The sequence below is a fragment of the Mya arenaria genome, chromosome 3, assembly GCF_026914265.1.
Source record: "Mya arenaria isolate MELC-2E11 chromosome 3, ASM2691426v1".
NCBI classification, from domain to species: domain Eukaryota; kingdom Metazoa; phylum Mollusca; class Bivalvia; order Myida; family Myidae; genus Mya; species Mya arenaria.
The window spans coordinates 67,939,578-67,956,146 of NC_069124.1; the positions used below are offsets into that span (position 1 = coordinate 67,939,578).

At 35.5% G+C, this 16,569-nt stretch overlaps 1 protein-coding gene across 1 annotated transcript; it reads right to left on the reverse strand.

Annotated features, from left to right (window-relative positions):
- Positions 1 to 1,437: 1,437 nt before the first annotated feature.
- Positions 1,438 to 11,968, reverse strand: LOC128227241 (prion-like-(Q/N-rich) domain-bearing protein 25). The gene is made up of 14 exons (XM_052937591.1): positions 11,835 to 11,968; positions 9,771 to 9,881; positions 8,512 to 8,652; positions 7,242 to 7,364; positions 5,856 to 5,975; positions 5,584 to 5,721; positions 5,286 to 5,411; positions 4,725 to 4,814; positions 4,348 to 4,380; positions 3,714 to 3,836; positions 2,930 to 3,052; positions 2,649 to 2,771; positions 2,106 to 2,234; positions 1,438 to 1,852 (listed from the first exon to the last, which is right to left on the reverse strand). Exons 1-14 carry the CDS (start codon positions 11,896 to 11,898, stop codon positions 1,833 to 1,835), a joined length of 1,464 nt encoding a protein of 487 aa, XP_052793551.1. The 5' UTR covers positions 11,899 to 11,968; the 3' UTR covers positions 1,438 to 1,832.
- Between the last annotated feature and the right edge of the window lie 4,601 nt (positions 11,969 to 16,569).

The window sequence follows — 16,569 nt, forward strand, 5'->3', positions numbered from 1 at the left end:
GATACGAATATAATGTTTATGTACAGAAGTGCCCTGTCATGGTTTTCAACATTATTTATGACAATATTAATTATTACATAGTACCTAGATTTAAAGTAATGAATTATATATTACATACATTCAAGGAACATGTTCCCTGTCATGCATTGCGAATATTGACGAAGCTTGAATGAAAATGCGGGGTACCTTTCTGAACATTTGCAGTAGTAGGTTATACCCTGGGAACCTCAATCCGGTTAGACCATTGACTATAGAATTATATCGTTATTCAAAAAACACCAACATATGAATGCGAGTTCTGGTCAATGTCAACAACGGATTTAGTGAAATCGAAAGATCTTACACTCTGTCAAAATAATACAAGGTCTCGAGGTATACACACTCAGGTCCAAGTAAAGTCGATGTACCTAGGCATATTACTACCGGGCGTTCAACTCCATTTTGACTCCGTCTAAATGACAAGTGCTTCAGGCTTTAAATCCAGAATAACAATCGAAGGCTAACAATGTCTGCTCAATGCTTTTCGTAATTTCACTGAACGTTGGGGTTCGCAATCATGAGAATGCCGGAAATAGTTCGTTCATTAGTGTGTTTTTTTCAAAATATTTATTGGGAACGGGACACCCTTCCCCTTGCCAACCGATATACCATTTGGAGATCAAACTAATGAAAGACTTGCACCTGTCGACTTCTCGCGTCTGTGTGCCTTCGTTGAAGATACATCCATCGCTTAGTTAATTAACGTTAGACAGACGAAACTGCTTCTATCTATAAACAGTACGTTCATCTTGAGCTTAGTCCTCAAGATGTATCCGGACCCTCGTTTCTGATATTTACGGACACTCGGTATGCCATATCCAGCACTCAGATGGAAGTTATTTATAATCTTTCGCAACACTTCAACTTCCAGATTAACATTATTTTGATCTAATGTTTTGGATGCTAGAGTTAATGTTTAATGCTTAATATTTTCCAATTTGTAACGGCTGTACAGTACTGTAAATTTCATCCAAATTAATTTCAGTGAAAATTTTACATTGGATCAATTAGAGTTGTGTTTTCAGTACTATTAAATGTAACTCTTCTAAAATGACTAAGAAGCTGGATTTGTGGGCAGGCGGTAGAAAGCTGGATGGATTATCATGTCCGAGTGAATATGAATATAGTCAATGAATAATACATTTATCGTTTTCAATGGCTTCCTACATTGCATACAGTTGCCATCTACGTTTAACAGGGCTGAATGTCATCGAGTGATTACAGAACCCTTTCACTCTTTGCAGCATTCTCCTTTTCTGTTTGTTTGATTTCTCGTAATCGCTGAAAATGGACGAGTCTAGTAAGAATTCGAGTGCGATACTGAAAAGAACTGCTTCATTGTCCTAAGAGAAAATGACACCAATACGTCTCACTTTTATTCATGATATTTGTATCGAATAATCTTTATCAACTCCACGTCTGGGCTTGTATTCAACTCATCTTCCATTTCATATAAGAGAGGTCTTATTGTTATAATACCATGGAAACCGAATATAATGTACTTTCTTGTACAAGCAGATGCTATACTAAAGTTGAATTCATATATCTGCGAGTGGAACCATTTTAATCCTGGTGTGAATAATCTCAAAGCATAGGTGTGGTTTGCTTTTGTAAGGTAACAGTTTAACTTCTTGTGAGTTGAATACGGGCCCTGAGGCTTTGTTAATGCTGTTATTTAAGACAGTTAAAGGAAGAAATACAGTCGCTAGGTTACTTCGTTGGTACAATATTCGTTTGTTGGAACTGAATGGTTTGCATGTTGTTGGAGAACCATCCAGATTTGACGTAGCGGGCTACTTGTGTTGCCTTCGGTCTGGAAAAAAACATTGATCAGAATCATACCACGATTTGTTCAAATGTAGCTATGTTTTAAAGTAACATGTATTTTATCTGTATTCGTGATTGCTTCAGAATAACAGTTCAACGTTAGAACTGTGTAATATAAACCTGAACGATTCAAACATCAAGCATTACGATATATAAATATGCACATTACATGCACTTGTTGCATTTCACTAACACGGCAATTTTGTTGGTTTAAATAAAGTTTTAGCTCGGTAACTCACTCGGTATGCACGTTCCATGAAATGTCCTGCATCCGCCCTGGCAGACGCACATCATGGAGCTTGTGTCACACGTGAGAAACTTCCCTTTGCACTTGCTCGTGGAGCTACACATTCCGCCCAGATAGCCAGCTATTGAAAAATTGTAACAATAGTTGCAGTTTTAAACAAGCTGTCAGAGATCGGAAATAAGTACAAGTATTGATATTAAGACAAGAGCTTTATTCGCAACACAAATGGCAAATACTATCATATGATAATTGAGCTTGCTTAAAAGTATTACCATACACATCGGTGTGTTGTAGTCTCATTCAATACTCTAAAAAAATCATAATTTCTTTCATTAACAGAATAATACAGATCTATTTTAAATGAAGATAGTTCAAACAACCCGGTGATGTCTAATATAAAATGTTAAAAAAATATTTTCATACTATTCTCTAGCTTTATATTTGTATGTGGTACTTTTATTAACGTCCTGCATTGGGCAGCAGGCAAACGAACGGTTATCAGAAAGTAAATGTATTGGCTTGATCTCTGACTTACTGAGCCTGCAACTGCCACCAATGGCCACCGAACCGGTCCTGCACATGCACATGTTGTTGGTACACGTGGCCAGCTTGTCCAGGGGGCAGGCGCCTAATTCACAATGTCCTCCAGAGGCACCGTCTATAAAATGAGTAACATTGAACAAATTTCCGAGGCTTGGAGGGGGTAATCACTGAAGCCGATAGTAATTTTATGTAAATATATGTAATATATGGGAAAATATAAATCAATTAAACCGTGACCTTTATAATTCTAATTTTCTCTAAACGGGTACTCACTGGGGACGCACCACCCTGCGATGGAGGTCGCTGTAGATGAACATACGCACATGCCGCCCATACACATCGCATGTTTGTCATTGGGGCAAGCGTTTCCAACACACATTCCTCCGAAACTCCCGTCTGAAACAGTCACATTTAGTACATTTCGATCCGTTTGTAAATGCGGTTGGTCGGTTTGTTCGGTTAAGGTAACTCTTCCGACACACGCATTACACATTATTGTTTTTATGTATGGGTATGAGTTTATTACGTAATTTCTTCGTGAATAAGTAACTTAAGGAATCGGAGCGCAGCGAAGCAATCGTGGTTTCTTATTCACGAAGAAATTACTGAATAAATTCTTACCGTCTTAGTGTTAGCCCCTCCCAAATTGCATCAGCTTTTAAATTAAGCCTTTTAAAAATACATGTCAAACAATTCAATAAATTGTGATGTCATTTAAATCAGTGTTGACCCTAAAATAGCGTCTTTGCATATGCAAACAGTAGGCGTGGCTATATGCGCATTCGCAGTAATAGTAATTTACTTTAACCTGAAGAGTCGTCTTCAGAAATTAGTAACGATTCTCCCCAATTAAGAAACGAAACGTTTTAAAAAATCTAGCGCCCCTGATTGGCTGACAATGTAGGGCAAACACTTAAATAATTTAGTACCTCGGAATATCTAATATTCTAGTTGCTAGTGAGTCAGAGTCAATACATATATAATTGGTTATCCTATAATCAAGATCTACGTCTTAACCTACGTCTACATATCGACCGCAATCAAACCATAACAATACCTCGCCTGCACATGCCGCCGATAGCTCTGTACCCAGCTTTGCACATGCACATGCCACTAACACACACCGCATTCTTGTCCATCGTGCACATGTTTTCGACGCAGAATCCACCTTCAGCTCCATCTTATTTAAAAAATCAACTGATGCATCACATTGTTAACGTGATCGGAGTCATGACAAACAAACATGTATAAACACATTTACATTGTTGTTAGCTTGAAATGTATACTTGTCTTAAACGAATGGTACACACAGGGGCGTAACTAGGCAAAAACAAACATGTAGGCCCGACGGTTTTTGGTGAGTTTTGGGATACCCCCACCCTTTATGAATTAAATGGTGCAATTTGGAAGCATTCAAGTTGAGAAATACACACAATTGCAACCATTTTATATGCACATTACACACACTTAATATAATTTGCAATGAATACAATAAAATCAAGCAATACACACTGCATGAAGTTGCCAAACTTGCAATGACTGTAATAAAACAAACTTTTAAGTTGTTCAAAGTGTTTGAGAAGCTATAAGTTTTATTGCGTTTTTCGTTTAATTAAATATTGTCATTTCCAAAAAAAGTTGAAGGCCCAGGCCTATAAGGCCTTAAAGTAGCTACGTCACTGTACACATACTCGTGCGGCACATCCCTGCGATGGCGGTAGTCCCCATCTTGCCATTCGGAACTCCTCGGCCATTTTTTCAAAAACAACCTCGGATGTATATGGACGGTTTACATACTTAAAAAGTGGTACGTTTAAGTCCGCTGCAAATAGATCGCGTAGTAATCTTATTTAGTAGTTAAAATTTATGACTTAACTCTTGGGAATCGTAATTATGTTTGCAATAATACACTTCACTGGCAGTCAATTTAAACTGAGAGCAATGAATACAACTATTAAACACTACATTTAATCAATGCTTTTATCCAAAAAAATACGGACTACTTCAACAGATGTACCGGCATACATCCGAGGTTGTTTTTGAAAAAATGGCCGAGGAGTTCCGAATGCCATCTTGCATGTGCAGATTCCGTTGTCACACATGGCATTCTTGTCTCCGGAGCAAATGTTGGCTTCGCAAAGACCGCCGACGGATCCCGCTGCAGAGGTCGAACAGTATCATTAATCACTCATATAATCACTACCAAAACATTAAGACCTATAGCATGCATATTTGTATTTAACAATACAGAATTAAGGGGCAATGTCAGTATCTCAAATGTTTAAATGTAATAATGTTTAATAATTTCATCCCTCGAACACACGTGTTATTTGAGAGCTGTTTTGCCGCGCCAGATAACGGAAATACAACATCACAATACATGCACGTTCGATATATAACCGAAAAACGAAAACAGCAGTTAATTGCCGAATCAGAACATTACTTTTAACTTTCAAAACACATGTGTGCTCATGTATTTGTCTTCTTTAAATTCTGTTCGTTGGTATCTTAGACCCGAAATATATCATATTCCCGGGTAAATCCTTGAAGAACTGCTGAAATTGTTTTTGTTGTTGTTGTTTTTTTAAAGAGAAAAGGATATCATTAAAACATTTATTGAACGTCTCACCCTTCCTGCACATGCCACTGAAAGGCGAGAAGCCCGTCTTGCATGTACACATGCCCTCCATGCACTGGGCGTTTACGTCCTGGGTACACTCGTTGCTACCGTCACACATTCCACCGACGGCGCCACCTGAGTAAAAGAAACTTCTGCATCGGTTATTATCAATTTATATAAAGAATACAGCCCACAACGGTAGTTTTCTTTATTTTAAACATAATAGTGTTTCTGCTGCAATTTATGTAGAATTATATAAAACTTTACTAATTAATCTCAAGTACATATATAATACAGGTTTACTTACGCATGCGGCACATTCCTTGTATAGGGTCAGACTGTGCATTGCACATACACTTCTCTGCAGTAGTATCACACACAGCATTCTTGTCCTTGGAACACTCGTTGTTTCCAGTTCCGTCACACTGTCCACCGAAGGCACCAACTTGTAGAAAGCGAGCATAAATTGCATGTATGGTGTTGAATTGCACTTAAGCTAACGAAACACATTTTAGATATTTAGAATGACGATCGATTTCGTGGCTTAAAATTTAAACAGTAGGACGTACTGGAACTTACTCATGATGCATTGTCCACTCTGCTGGTCGAAGCCATCTTTGCACATGCACATTCCTTCGAGGCACTCGGCATTTTTGTCGCACGTATCGTTAGCGGTGCAAGGACCCCATGGTTTTCCCTCTAGAATAAACATGCAGTGCAGTGATGTGTTGGCTATAAAAAATAAGCGTTTTAATACTTCTGCAAAACATCAACTTGCTTAAGTATAATTCAACATGTCTTACCGATAGTTTTCATTATATAACTATCATTTGACATAATCTATCATTTTTGGTTGAAAAGATCAATGGCAGATGATAGAAAATCCATTACCCTTACATACTCCAATGTTAACTGACACAGAAAAGTCAAGTGGGCACCCGGGGTAAACACCGTTGAAGCATTGATGGCGTTTTCTGATGGGGTGTTAAAGCTGCACTCTCACAGATCGAACGTTTTGACAACTTTTTTTTTATTTTTGTCTTGGAACGAGCCAATTTATGCGAAAATGCATGTAAACCAGCGATATAAGATTGCTTACAAAAATCAGATCGCAGTTTTTCATAATTTAGTTCAAAAATTGATGTTTATTGCTTTTTTCTTAAACCGTTAGTAACGCTTTTATCCATAAAACATTAATTTTCAAACGGAAATATGAAAATCTGCGATCTGATCTTATGTCAACAGTCTTATTTATCACTGGTTTGCAAATATTTACGCAAAAATTGGCTCATTCCAGGACAAAAAAAGAAAAAAAAAGTTGTCAAAACGGTAAATCTTAAATGAGAGTGCAGCTTTAACATAAATAGTTTACAAATCGTTTAACTGAGGGCTAGCAATTGTCTATGCTAAAATGACATTTCACATAGATGTCGGTAAAAAGCTATACATAGCTTATGTTTCAAATATTATATATAGAATCCGACAATAAACAAATATTGACTTGACTTGACTTGACTTGAAATGAAGCCCTTATTGTTTGTCAAAAGCGTCAATAGATAAAAAATTGCCAAAATATATACAACTTGCTCTGATTTTTAATTTCTTTTGTTTTAAAGTCAAAGAAACAAGTGATATAAATTAGATGTAGTATAATAAGTGGACATTGAGCGGGTGTGCATGGTCATAGATAATTAAGTTTATATAACTTATTTGTGTCAATTTGCACTATTCCATGTGTATACATTTCGATTGATTTCCTCCGTGTAATTATACTTAGTTAGGCAAATGATACGTTGCACATTTAGTTTGTCACACTGCAACTTGCAAATTTGTGATGTTTAGGAAATATTACTACAAGATTTTCCCTTGTGAACCATATGAGGCGCAAGAGTTTACGACTATAACCAAATAGGTTTTTCTTGTAAATACCTATTATTTTAAAGAAAGCATTTTAATAAAGCAAACCTTCGATACAGGCGCCGTTATACAGGGCTGCAGGCGCTGTACACTCGCATATCTCATCAGCGTTGCATGCAGAGTTCTTGTCCGTACAGATGTCGTCGGAGCATTCACCAGTTGGCATTCCGTCTGTTAAACAATGTAAGGCAACCGTTTCAACATATATCTGGTAGACTTCTACTTTTCTAAACTCCCAAAGAGGGATTCCTTATCACTCTATACCGACGGAATTGTATGATTTTGGGGCAACCACGAGTGAAATAACCTGAAGTATTCGATACCAATGTCATGCCATTTTCCGTGCTAAGACAGACACATAATGATCATGCATACGTGCCATAACAGAGACACGTGCTTATAAGCCATATGTGGTATCACACGCCCTCAGCATTAATGAGCTGTCATAAAATTTATTTTGTTTTCTTTTTTAATCCTTTAACCACAGTGTGACATACAATTGTATTTGTTTAATTTTCTTATGTTGAAAACGTAGGAACTATGCTAACATATGTCTTCACTAAAAAAGGTATTGATATCGAATGTTGGCTGTGTGTACGATTCAACATTATTTTCAGGCTGAGATATTGATTGTTCGTAAATGTATCTCCATCAAGCCTTGATTAGACGTAGTCGACCTTTGTTTACTTACATCAAGTTTTGAAAGAATATTGCCTTGAATCATAAAAAAGAAGATATTTGTTTAATTAACATGAACGACAAACATGACCAAAAAATACTTTTATTCAGCAGCACGGGAATTATTGCACATATTCGACCAGTTAACAAACATTTTATTCTGCAACAATGGTTCCAATATATTGGACCAGATACAGCAATCTTATAACATGCATGTGTATTTCGGACTACAAACTCTTAACCCGGCCTAAAACAGTAACTTGGTCCAATGGACTGGAAATATGTGACGGGATAAAACAACAGTGGCCCTGCTAAGGTTTTATACACGTACATGTATAGATGGAGCCTATTATTTTACATACTATTAAACACTTATTTCGAATTCCTGTACCCGATTACCAATAATTAACATGCGTTTTATATATATTTATCCTTTTCATGTTGTTGCATACACTGAAACTGAATTAGTAATAAAACGAGTTTTGAGTTGAGTTGAGTTGACTTTATAAATAATTTAAGGTTAACATACAATAATTACAAAAGCATTATAAAACCCGATCTTCTAGATTTAGATAAAACTTCTATGAAATAGATATAACTCACAAAGTAAGCATACATTTTTAAGAAACATTCAACATACCCTCAACACATATAGGTCCTATTTGTGAAGTTCCAGGTACACAAATACAGACTTTCGGAACTCCTCCAACATCACAGACTGTATTCTTATCTTCAGCTGTACACTCGTTATCAGAATTGCAAGCCACGCTAAACGATGACACTGGAATTAACGCGATTCTTATGTAACGGAAGTTTTAACTTTTAAGATGCAATCTTACTCCCAAATAAGATTTACCACAATTAATACAATTGTTTTAATATACAAAAAAGATGAATGAATGTTGAAATCGATGGCTCTAATGAAGAATACCGAGTTTAACTTGAAAGAAAGGTGCAGAAAACACGACATTTCAAACTTATGAGAAGTTAGGAGATCTCAGTAAATCTTTTAGCATTCACCGATCATTTAATATGTTTGTGTATTCAGCTATTAAATACACGGTTACAAACTTGTCATCAGTAATAAATATTTTCCATAAATGCACTATTTAGGAAGTAGTTCAAGGTTAATAACTCCAGTTTTACGTTTGTTATAATTGTGTATGTATTGATTTAGAGTAAGAGTGTCACTTTAAAGTGCATGTATATAGTCATGAATATAGTAATAATTAGTTTCTGGTGATTTACACAGTAAAGTAAAGTTTAGCGTTCTTACACCCTCTTCGTACACCTGCATTGAATAACATTTTCCTACATTACATTTTTGCTTCTTACGTAATAATCAGATTTACAATGAAATAAATACATTTCGTAGCAATTGAGAGATTTACAGTACCCTTTACCGGCGTTAAAGAATTTAGCAAATAACTAATTAAGTCATATATGTACATCCGGTAGTGTTCATTGAAACATCAAAATTTGGAATAAACTCATGACTTTTCGATATATTTTGGAATATATTGGCACACCAATATGACCAAAGTTACAAATCAAAATAGTACTCAAAGCCCGATACCAGTTATATCATTAAAATTTTGTCATTGACAACGGTAAAAGCAAACAACTTTGTATTAGTAAGTGGCAACAGGGTGTAACACTAAGAACACAATTGTCAGTCACCGAGTTGCAGGGCCGAAGGTGCCGAAGGCTGCGTTCAGGAATTACTTATATAATGATAGGCCATTTTTAAGACAACACTATGTATTAAAATATTCATTAAAGGTACTTTAAAGCAATGTTTCAAAACGTGAATATTTATGGATACTTCTTGAAACACTAGAAGGTGCATACTGATGGATAGGGGGCACGTGTACATAAAATGAATGATAAAGATATTACATGGTCCACAGTCTGGTATTGGGCACAAACACTTATCAGTGCCAGCACCATCATCACGACATACTAGATCGTCATTACACCCAGGAGTAGGAGTGCACACACCATCGTAATCTAAAATCAGAATACAATATGATTATGATTTGGCCACAAAAAAATGGATTTCTGGTTGATCGTTTTTTTTATATAAAAAAATGAAACGAGCGACTGGTGACTGAAAAACCTGTAAGCTCATGTAAGCTTAGGTGTTCAGCTGAGAAAGCAAGCCAATATTTATGTTTCCAATTATATCAAAGAATTGTGTAAAATTAATAAATAATTCATATACATGTACATTTTGATCAAATTTCTTCAGTCAATTCAAGTACAAAAAAATAACATTTAAAAATCAAACATTTAAAAATCAAACATTTTAATCAAACGATCTGCTAATCCAATGTATGCCCAATTCCTATCATTATCCAAATGTATAGTCATGTTATAAAAAATACACTACTATGCATGCTAAGTGTGTTTATTTTTCTAAATGCATTTACAAGACTAAGTTAAACAAATAACACATTAGAAGGACTATTATCTGAATTTCCAAGTCTGAAGACCAGTGATTTTAGACTGCTGACAACAGATAAAATCGTAGTTGTTGTGTTTTTTTCATATTTAATACGTTTGAAAAATGATGTTCAATAAGCGTTTAAACATCTCGCTGTTGTTTTCAGCAGAGTTAACCTTTTTCGAAAGTTTCCATCGATCAATTTCATCACTGATGTTGATCTGTCTGGATCACAGTTTTTGCAGCAGTGTTCCGCTTCCTTGAATTGTCCGTTCTTTCGGGAAGACATGAAGTGTGTATATTTAGCATGTAAAAGTCGCGTAATGTGTACATATGGATATACAGACGTTATTTTGAACTTACAGAGATTTACATGGTAGAATCACCCCCAGTAAATGTGTATAAACTGCGAAAGATGCAAATTTCATAGGCAATGTGATGCATCAATTAGTAAAATTCAATGCGTTATACACAACGATATCAGTTTAATGTAAGTTTTAGAGCAAAAAATTGATTCATGTAATTGTATCACCTGGTGTCTAGCACCTGTAATTTAAATGTATTGATATTTTCAATAAAGATGTCTAATACAAAACTTGTAAACGGGGCTAAATTAATCAACTAGAGCTGATAATCTATAAGTAGATTTTATTTTCCAATCTGATTTTTCTGGAGTTAATACAGTGAACTATAGAAATGCTTGGTTATGATTTAATGATTGTTATTAATATTGGTTACCTTGTAACGATGATCACACGCATGAATATTTTGTTTAATTGTATATATTTGTTCGACGAGATGCGTTGTAGAATAAGTCGAAATAAACTTCTGTCCTGATTAAGAGTATCTGCTCAAAGGTTAGAGGTAAAAGTCGAAAGATGCTACAAAAAAGTTGCAAAACCACAATGTGATAACAAATGTATTTCATGAAATGTATGTGAAGATGAATTTCATTGACGACGCGTGAAAACAAAGGATCAAAAGGACTAGCCGAGATTATTATTGTTAAATAAAACTATAAAGCGTGTCGAAAAAATATGTATAAACAATTGTATAAACTAATAAAAGACGCAATGCCTTAGTATCCTTTGAGTTCCAAGTGACACTAATAGTGTTGTTATTTTTTCAGTAAAAATACTTTCAACGGGTATATTGTTCGTCTTTGTTTCATGAAAATATATTAATGAGTTAACATTATTTTTATTTACTGATGAACATATTAACGTATCCTTTTAATTGTTTATTCAAGAACTATTTACAATAATTTACCAAGTGAAAACCCAATTTTGCGATTAATGTATATTTTATAGAAACATGTCATGAAATAATATGAATTTAAAAGTGCGCTCTGTCTCCATAAACCAGTTGTCTCAATCATAATGTTGACGTTGCATTTGAACAACTGATCGATTCATATGTGAAAATGTTCATTGTGTTTGTTCCTTGTTTAAAAAAAGTCAAATATTTAGAGTTTGTTTTTTTCCATTCAGAAATAAGAAAGAAACATAAAACTATACCAGCAGCAGGTTGAGCGTTTATTCCGTGAAATAAAACAATCGTGACTAGGACTATTCTCCACATTTTCACAATCTGAAATCGCGTACCAGATTAATAGGTCTTATCAAAACATAACACGAAAACAATTATCAGAGTGTTTCCTTCTTCCGTTTATATTTGATATTTGTTCAGTATTTAAAACTGTGACCCGCGGGCTAACATTTAACTGAGCGATTAAATATATAATCTGTACTACCATGTTACATATGGTCATGTACAAGAACATTTAATCATATCTATGTAATGTTTGAAATCATTTTTGAACCAATCAGATTGCAATATCGACGTTTTACGTGCCGTACTATTGGCCGTTCGCTGTTGACGTACGCGTCATACCTTTAAGATAGTGAAAGAAGTACGCGAGTATTTGCGGCTCTGCTTAGATTACACAATTTTTAAAAATGACAAAACCGTTTAGTTGAGATATTTTAATATTATACGTATATTTTCATTGCATTTGACAACGAGTGTCTGTTAATCAGTGACCACCTATCTTGACCTTTTTTGGCATGAATACTCATTATTACACAATGATAATGTTGTTGTTGGTTTTTAAGATACATATTAAGTTATGCGAGCTGTCATTAACTGTCTTAATCATTTTTCTACATTTTTTTATAATGACAATGTTAAACGCCACCGTGGCTGTCATGCATCAACGATTAGCGCTTTTGGAGATTTTTTTTGAGAATTTAAAACCAACAATACAATCTTAAAAACATGTAATGATTGAAAAAGTCATGCCTTTTTAGTAAATGCAAATGAGTTCAACCTTTACCTACGTTATTATTTATATGGAGGTATTTTCGCCTAGCTGCGCTGGAACGTTTAATTTCTATAAAGACCTTCACAACCAACACTATACGTACCTCTGCTTTCAAGCTGTCTTCTCATGAAAATAGTTTGGCAAACACTGCCAACTGTTTTGCCAAGCAAACAAACAAGTTTATTAACGTCAATTGTCTACAAATCTCGCCGTTCTGTTATAACTTGAATCTTACTGGTGGCTATTTTACTAATTAAAGTACATATTACGGGCATACCCCTTCATCAGTATTTAACAAAACACGGTCATTTTTTTCTCACAGTTAGTATAGAAAAGAATGTCGGTGAAATAAGTTTATGAACTCATATTATATCTTAATTAAAGACCGGAATAAATGATACATTATTCAAAACTGGATGACATAGTTAACTAATTCATCGCGAGCAAGAACTTAACCACTGTATTGCAATTTTATGTTGTAACCTTACTTGACAAATGTTAGTATAGTTAGATTTAGAAAAGACCTATGTGAATAAAGTGTACCATCTCATAGATTAGAAAGTGAAGAAGGAAGATGGCATACACCCGAACCTTTAAAATACAAGAAATAGACACTGTCTCGTTTGTTATGTATATATATGTATTAGAAGATAAATTTAATTTTATTCTCGAATGCCCTTTTATAATGACATAAGAAACACACATATAGATAAATATTACTGGGCAAAGACCAAATATACCAAATTTTGTTTAAATAAATGCAATCAAATAATGTTAAAGTGTATAGAAATTTAGCCGTGTATGTTAATTATGCATTTAGTTTAAGAAATACGTTCCATTGCTATAATGACTTAAATAATATAAGCTGTGTGAAGTTAGCTAAATATGCGACATTGGACATTCAAAATCGAATGTTGTGCTGGCACGACATTGGACATTGGACATTCAAAAGTGAAAGTCGTGCTGGCACGACATTTGACATTGGACATTCAAAAATGAATGTCGTGCCAGCATGACATTGGACATTGGGATTTCAAAAATGAATGTCGTGCTAGCACGACATTGGACATTGGACATTCAAAATCGAATGTTGTGCTGGCACGACATTGGACATTGGACATTCAAAATTGAAAGTTCTGCTGGCACGACATTGGACATTGGACATTCAAAATCGAATGTCGTGCTAGCACGACAATGGACATTGGACATTCGAAATCGAATGTAGTGCTGGCACGACATTGGACATTGGACATTTATAAGTGACAGTCGTGCTGGCACGACATTGGACATTGGACATTCAAAATCGAATGTTGTGCTGGCACGACATTGGACATTCAAAAGTGAAAGTCGTGCTGGCACGACATTGGAATTGGACATTAAAAATCGAATGTTGTGCTGGCACGACATTGGACATGCAAAAGTGAAAGTCGTGCTGGAACGACATTGGAATTGGACATTCAAAATCGAAATGGCACGACATTGGGCATTCAAAATATATCGTGCTGGTTAGTTGTCTAGTTGATAAATATCAATTATGGACCCATGATAGACAAAAACTTCCAATGATCCTTTAAGATGGGCTCATTTTTGAATGTCCAATGTCTAATGTCGTGACAGCACAACATTCGATTTTGAATGTCCAATGTCCAATGTCGTGCCAGCACAACATTCGATTTTGAATGTCCAATGTCCAATGTCGTATGTTTAGCTAACTTCACACAGCTAATAATATAAAACTTTAATGCACGCTGATCTCTCGCTGTCATATAGTTGATGTATTGAAATGTTTCGCATTGTCTATATCTATATTTATAATACGCATTTGATTTTATAATCCATGCAAAGCATGATTATCTTTATATGTATATTACTAATATTGCATTGATTTTGACTGTTTAAATATATTTACATCTTTTTACAAATGGATACTTATGAACAGTATGGCCATATGTATTTCTGAATAAACTATCACTTAACCGTAGTTTTAAACATTTTACATTTTACAACGATTGTGAAGAAAACTTTTATAGCTTATACTAACTCACTCTCGTTGACACGATGTTGCGCGAGAGTGTGGTCTTGTGTTGTGGGGGAAACCGGAGTACCCGGAGGAAACCCACTTGTCCGGCTTGGTGACCACTAACCAAACTCACATGCGTCCAGACCGGGAATCGAACCTGGGTCGCCTCGGTGCGAAGCGAGTGCGCGAACCACTTTTGCCCTAGAAAATCTTCATAGCACATCAAACCCACGCCCACGAAAGCAGTTTTGTGAAATTTGGTATCTGTCATTGTTTACCTTTGTGATGCCAAAAAGCAACATTAAAGTGTGAATTAAACAATTTAAGATTATTACAGAACATAAAAAAATTCTAGCTGACTTCAAACATAGTGAAAGATCCAGAATAATGGGAATATTATAATTATGTATCTTCGATGACCGAGTGCGTAATATGCATGTGTGTCCAAAACCGAGCGTAAGGTGTTTCGCGGAATCCGAATTTTCTGCAGAACACCTCGAGCGAGGGTCTGTGTGAACCCATCTTACACAAGCGGCCATAGTAGATTTATCTACTCACGCCTCAGTTAACAAAATACAGTACAAATGTATTCGAACTAATTAGAAACATACGGGTGCTTTTGTTAGCTTTGCCCGTGGGCAAGATAAGTACATTCAGCATGGCAAGATATTTAGATTTTTTTTTCTCCCACCTCAGATAAGTAGATCCAATAATTTAACCATGCTAGAAATTATTTTCTCCCACCTCAGATAAGTAGATCCAATAATTTAACCATGCTAGAAATTCTTATCTTGCCCACGGGCGAAGATAAAATGCCCGTATGGAACTCCTTTTTAACGGTCACCACATTATAATTACCTCCCTTGTTGAAGACTGTCGTCTGTAGCATCATGGAAACCTTGTCTCGTGGCAATATTTAGAACGCTAATTAATTATTTCTGCTTCAAATGTCACCATAAAACAGTTTTCACGCACCTTTCAAGAACTAATGCTTCACTCTCCTTAGAACTATTTAAAGGCCGATTTGACTTTTAACATAATCTGAATCACTGCGCGCATATCCATGACAACCACGAGTTATCGCATATCCATACGCAATTATTTTCACTAAACACAAAAGAGTTCCAGCAAAAAATACATTTTTACTTAATTTTGTTAAACTGTGGTGGGAGAAAAAGCATCTACCATAGCCGCTCGTGTAAGATAGATTCATCCCGACCCTCGCGAAACGAGGTTTACCGATTTCCGCAAAACACCCTACGCTCGGGTCGGAATGAACCTATCTTGCACTCTCGGCCATGAAAGATACTTATAATCTTGCCCACGGGCGAAGATAAAATGCCCGTATGGAACTCCTTTTAAATGGTCACCACATTGAAGTTTCCTCCCTTGTTGAAGACAGTCGTCTTTAGCATCATAGAAACCTTGTCTTGTGGCAATACTTAGAATGCTAATTAACTATATCTCGCTTCAAATGTCCCCATAAAAAGGTTTTCACGCACCTTAAGATATAATGCTCCACTATCCTTGGAACTATTTAAACACCGATTTTACTATTAACATAATCGGAATCAATGCGCGCATATCCATGACAACCACGAATTATCAAATATCTATACGCAATATTTTCACTACGCACAAAAGAGTTCCAGCAAAAAATATGACGCAAGCCACAATAATGCGCGTTTACGGAACTTCTTTTAACAGTTCATAAAACACATAAATTTCGATGATTTTCCTGTTTGGTTCTAAGTTTTATCAACATATACTGAATTCTTCTTGCAGGTGTTTGTCTTATTTTGTATGAAACTGCTTGACCAGAGGGATGCTAGACCGCCCCCCCCCAGCTGTGACTTTAAAGTCCAGTTGTTCGATGTTTATTATTCAGTAATCATAATAAAACATATAA

Bases quoted from the DNA above. Each gene is read 5' to 3' on its own strand.
- LOC128227241 (XM_052937591.1), bottom strand. From the start codon at position 11,898: ATGTGGAGAATAGTCCTAGTCACGATTGTTTTATTTCACGGAATAAAC. The intron at 9,882-11,834 runs GTATAGTTTTAT...TTCTGATTTTAG, and splicing joins AAACGCTCAACCTGCTGCTG to ATTACGATGGTGTGTGCACT. The intron at 5,412-5,583 runs GTAAGTAAACCT...TCTTTTACTCAG, and splicing joins ACAAGGAATGTGCCGCATGC to GTGGCGCCGTCGGTGGAATG.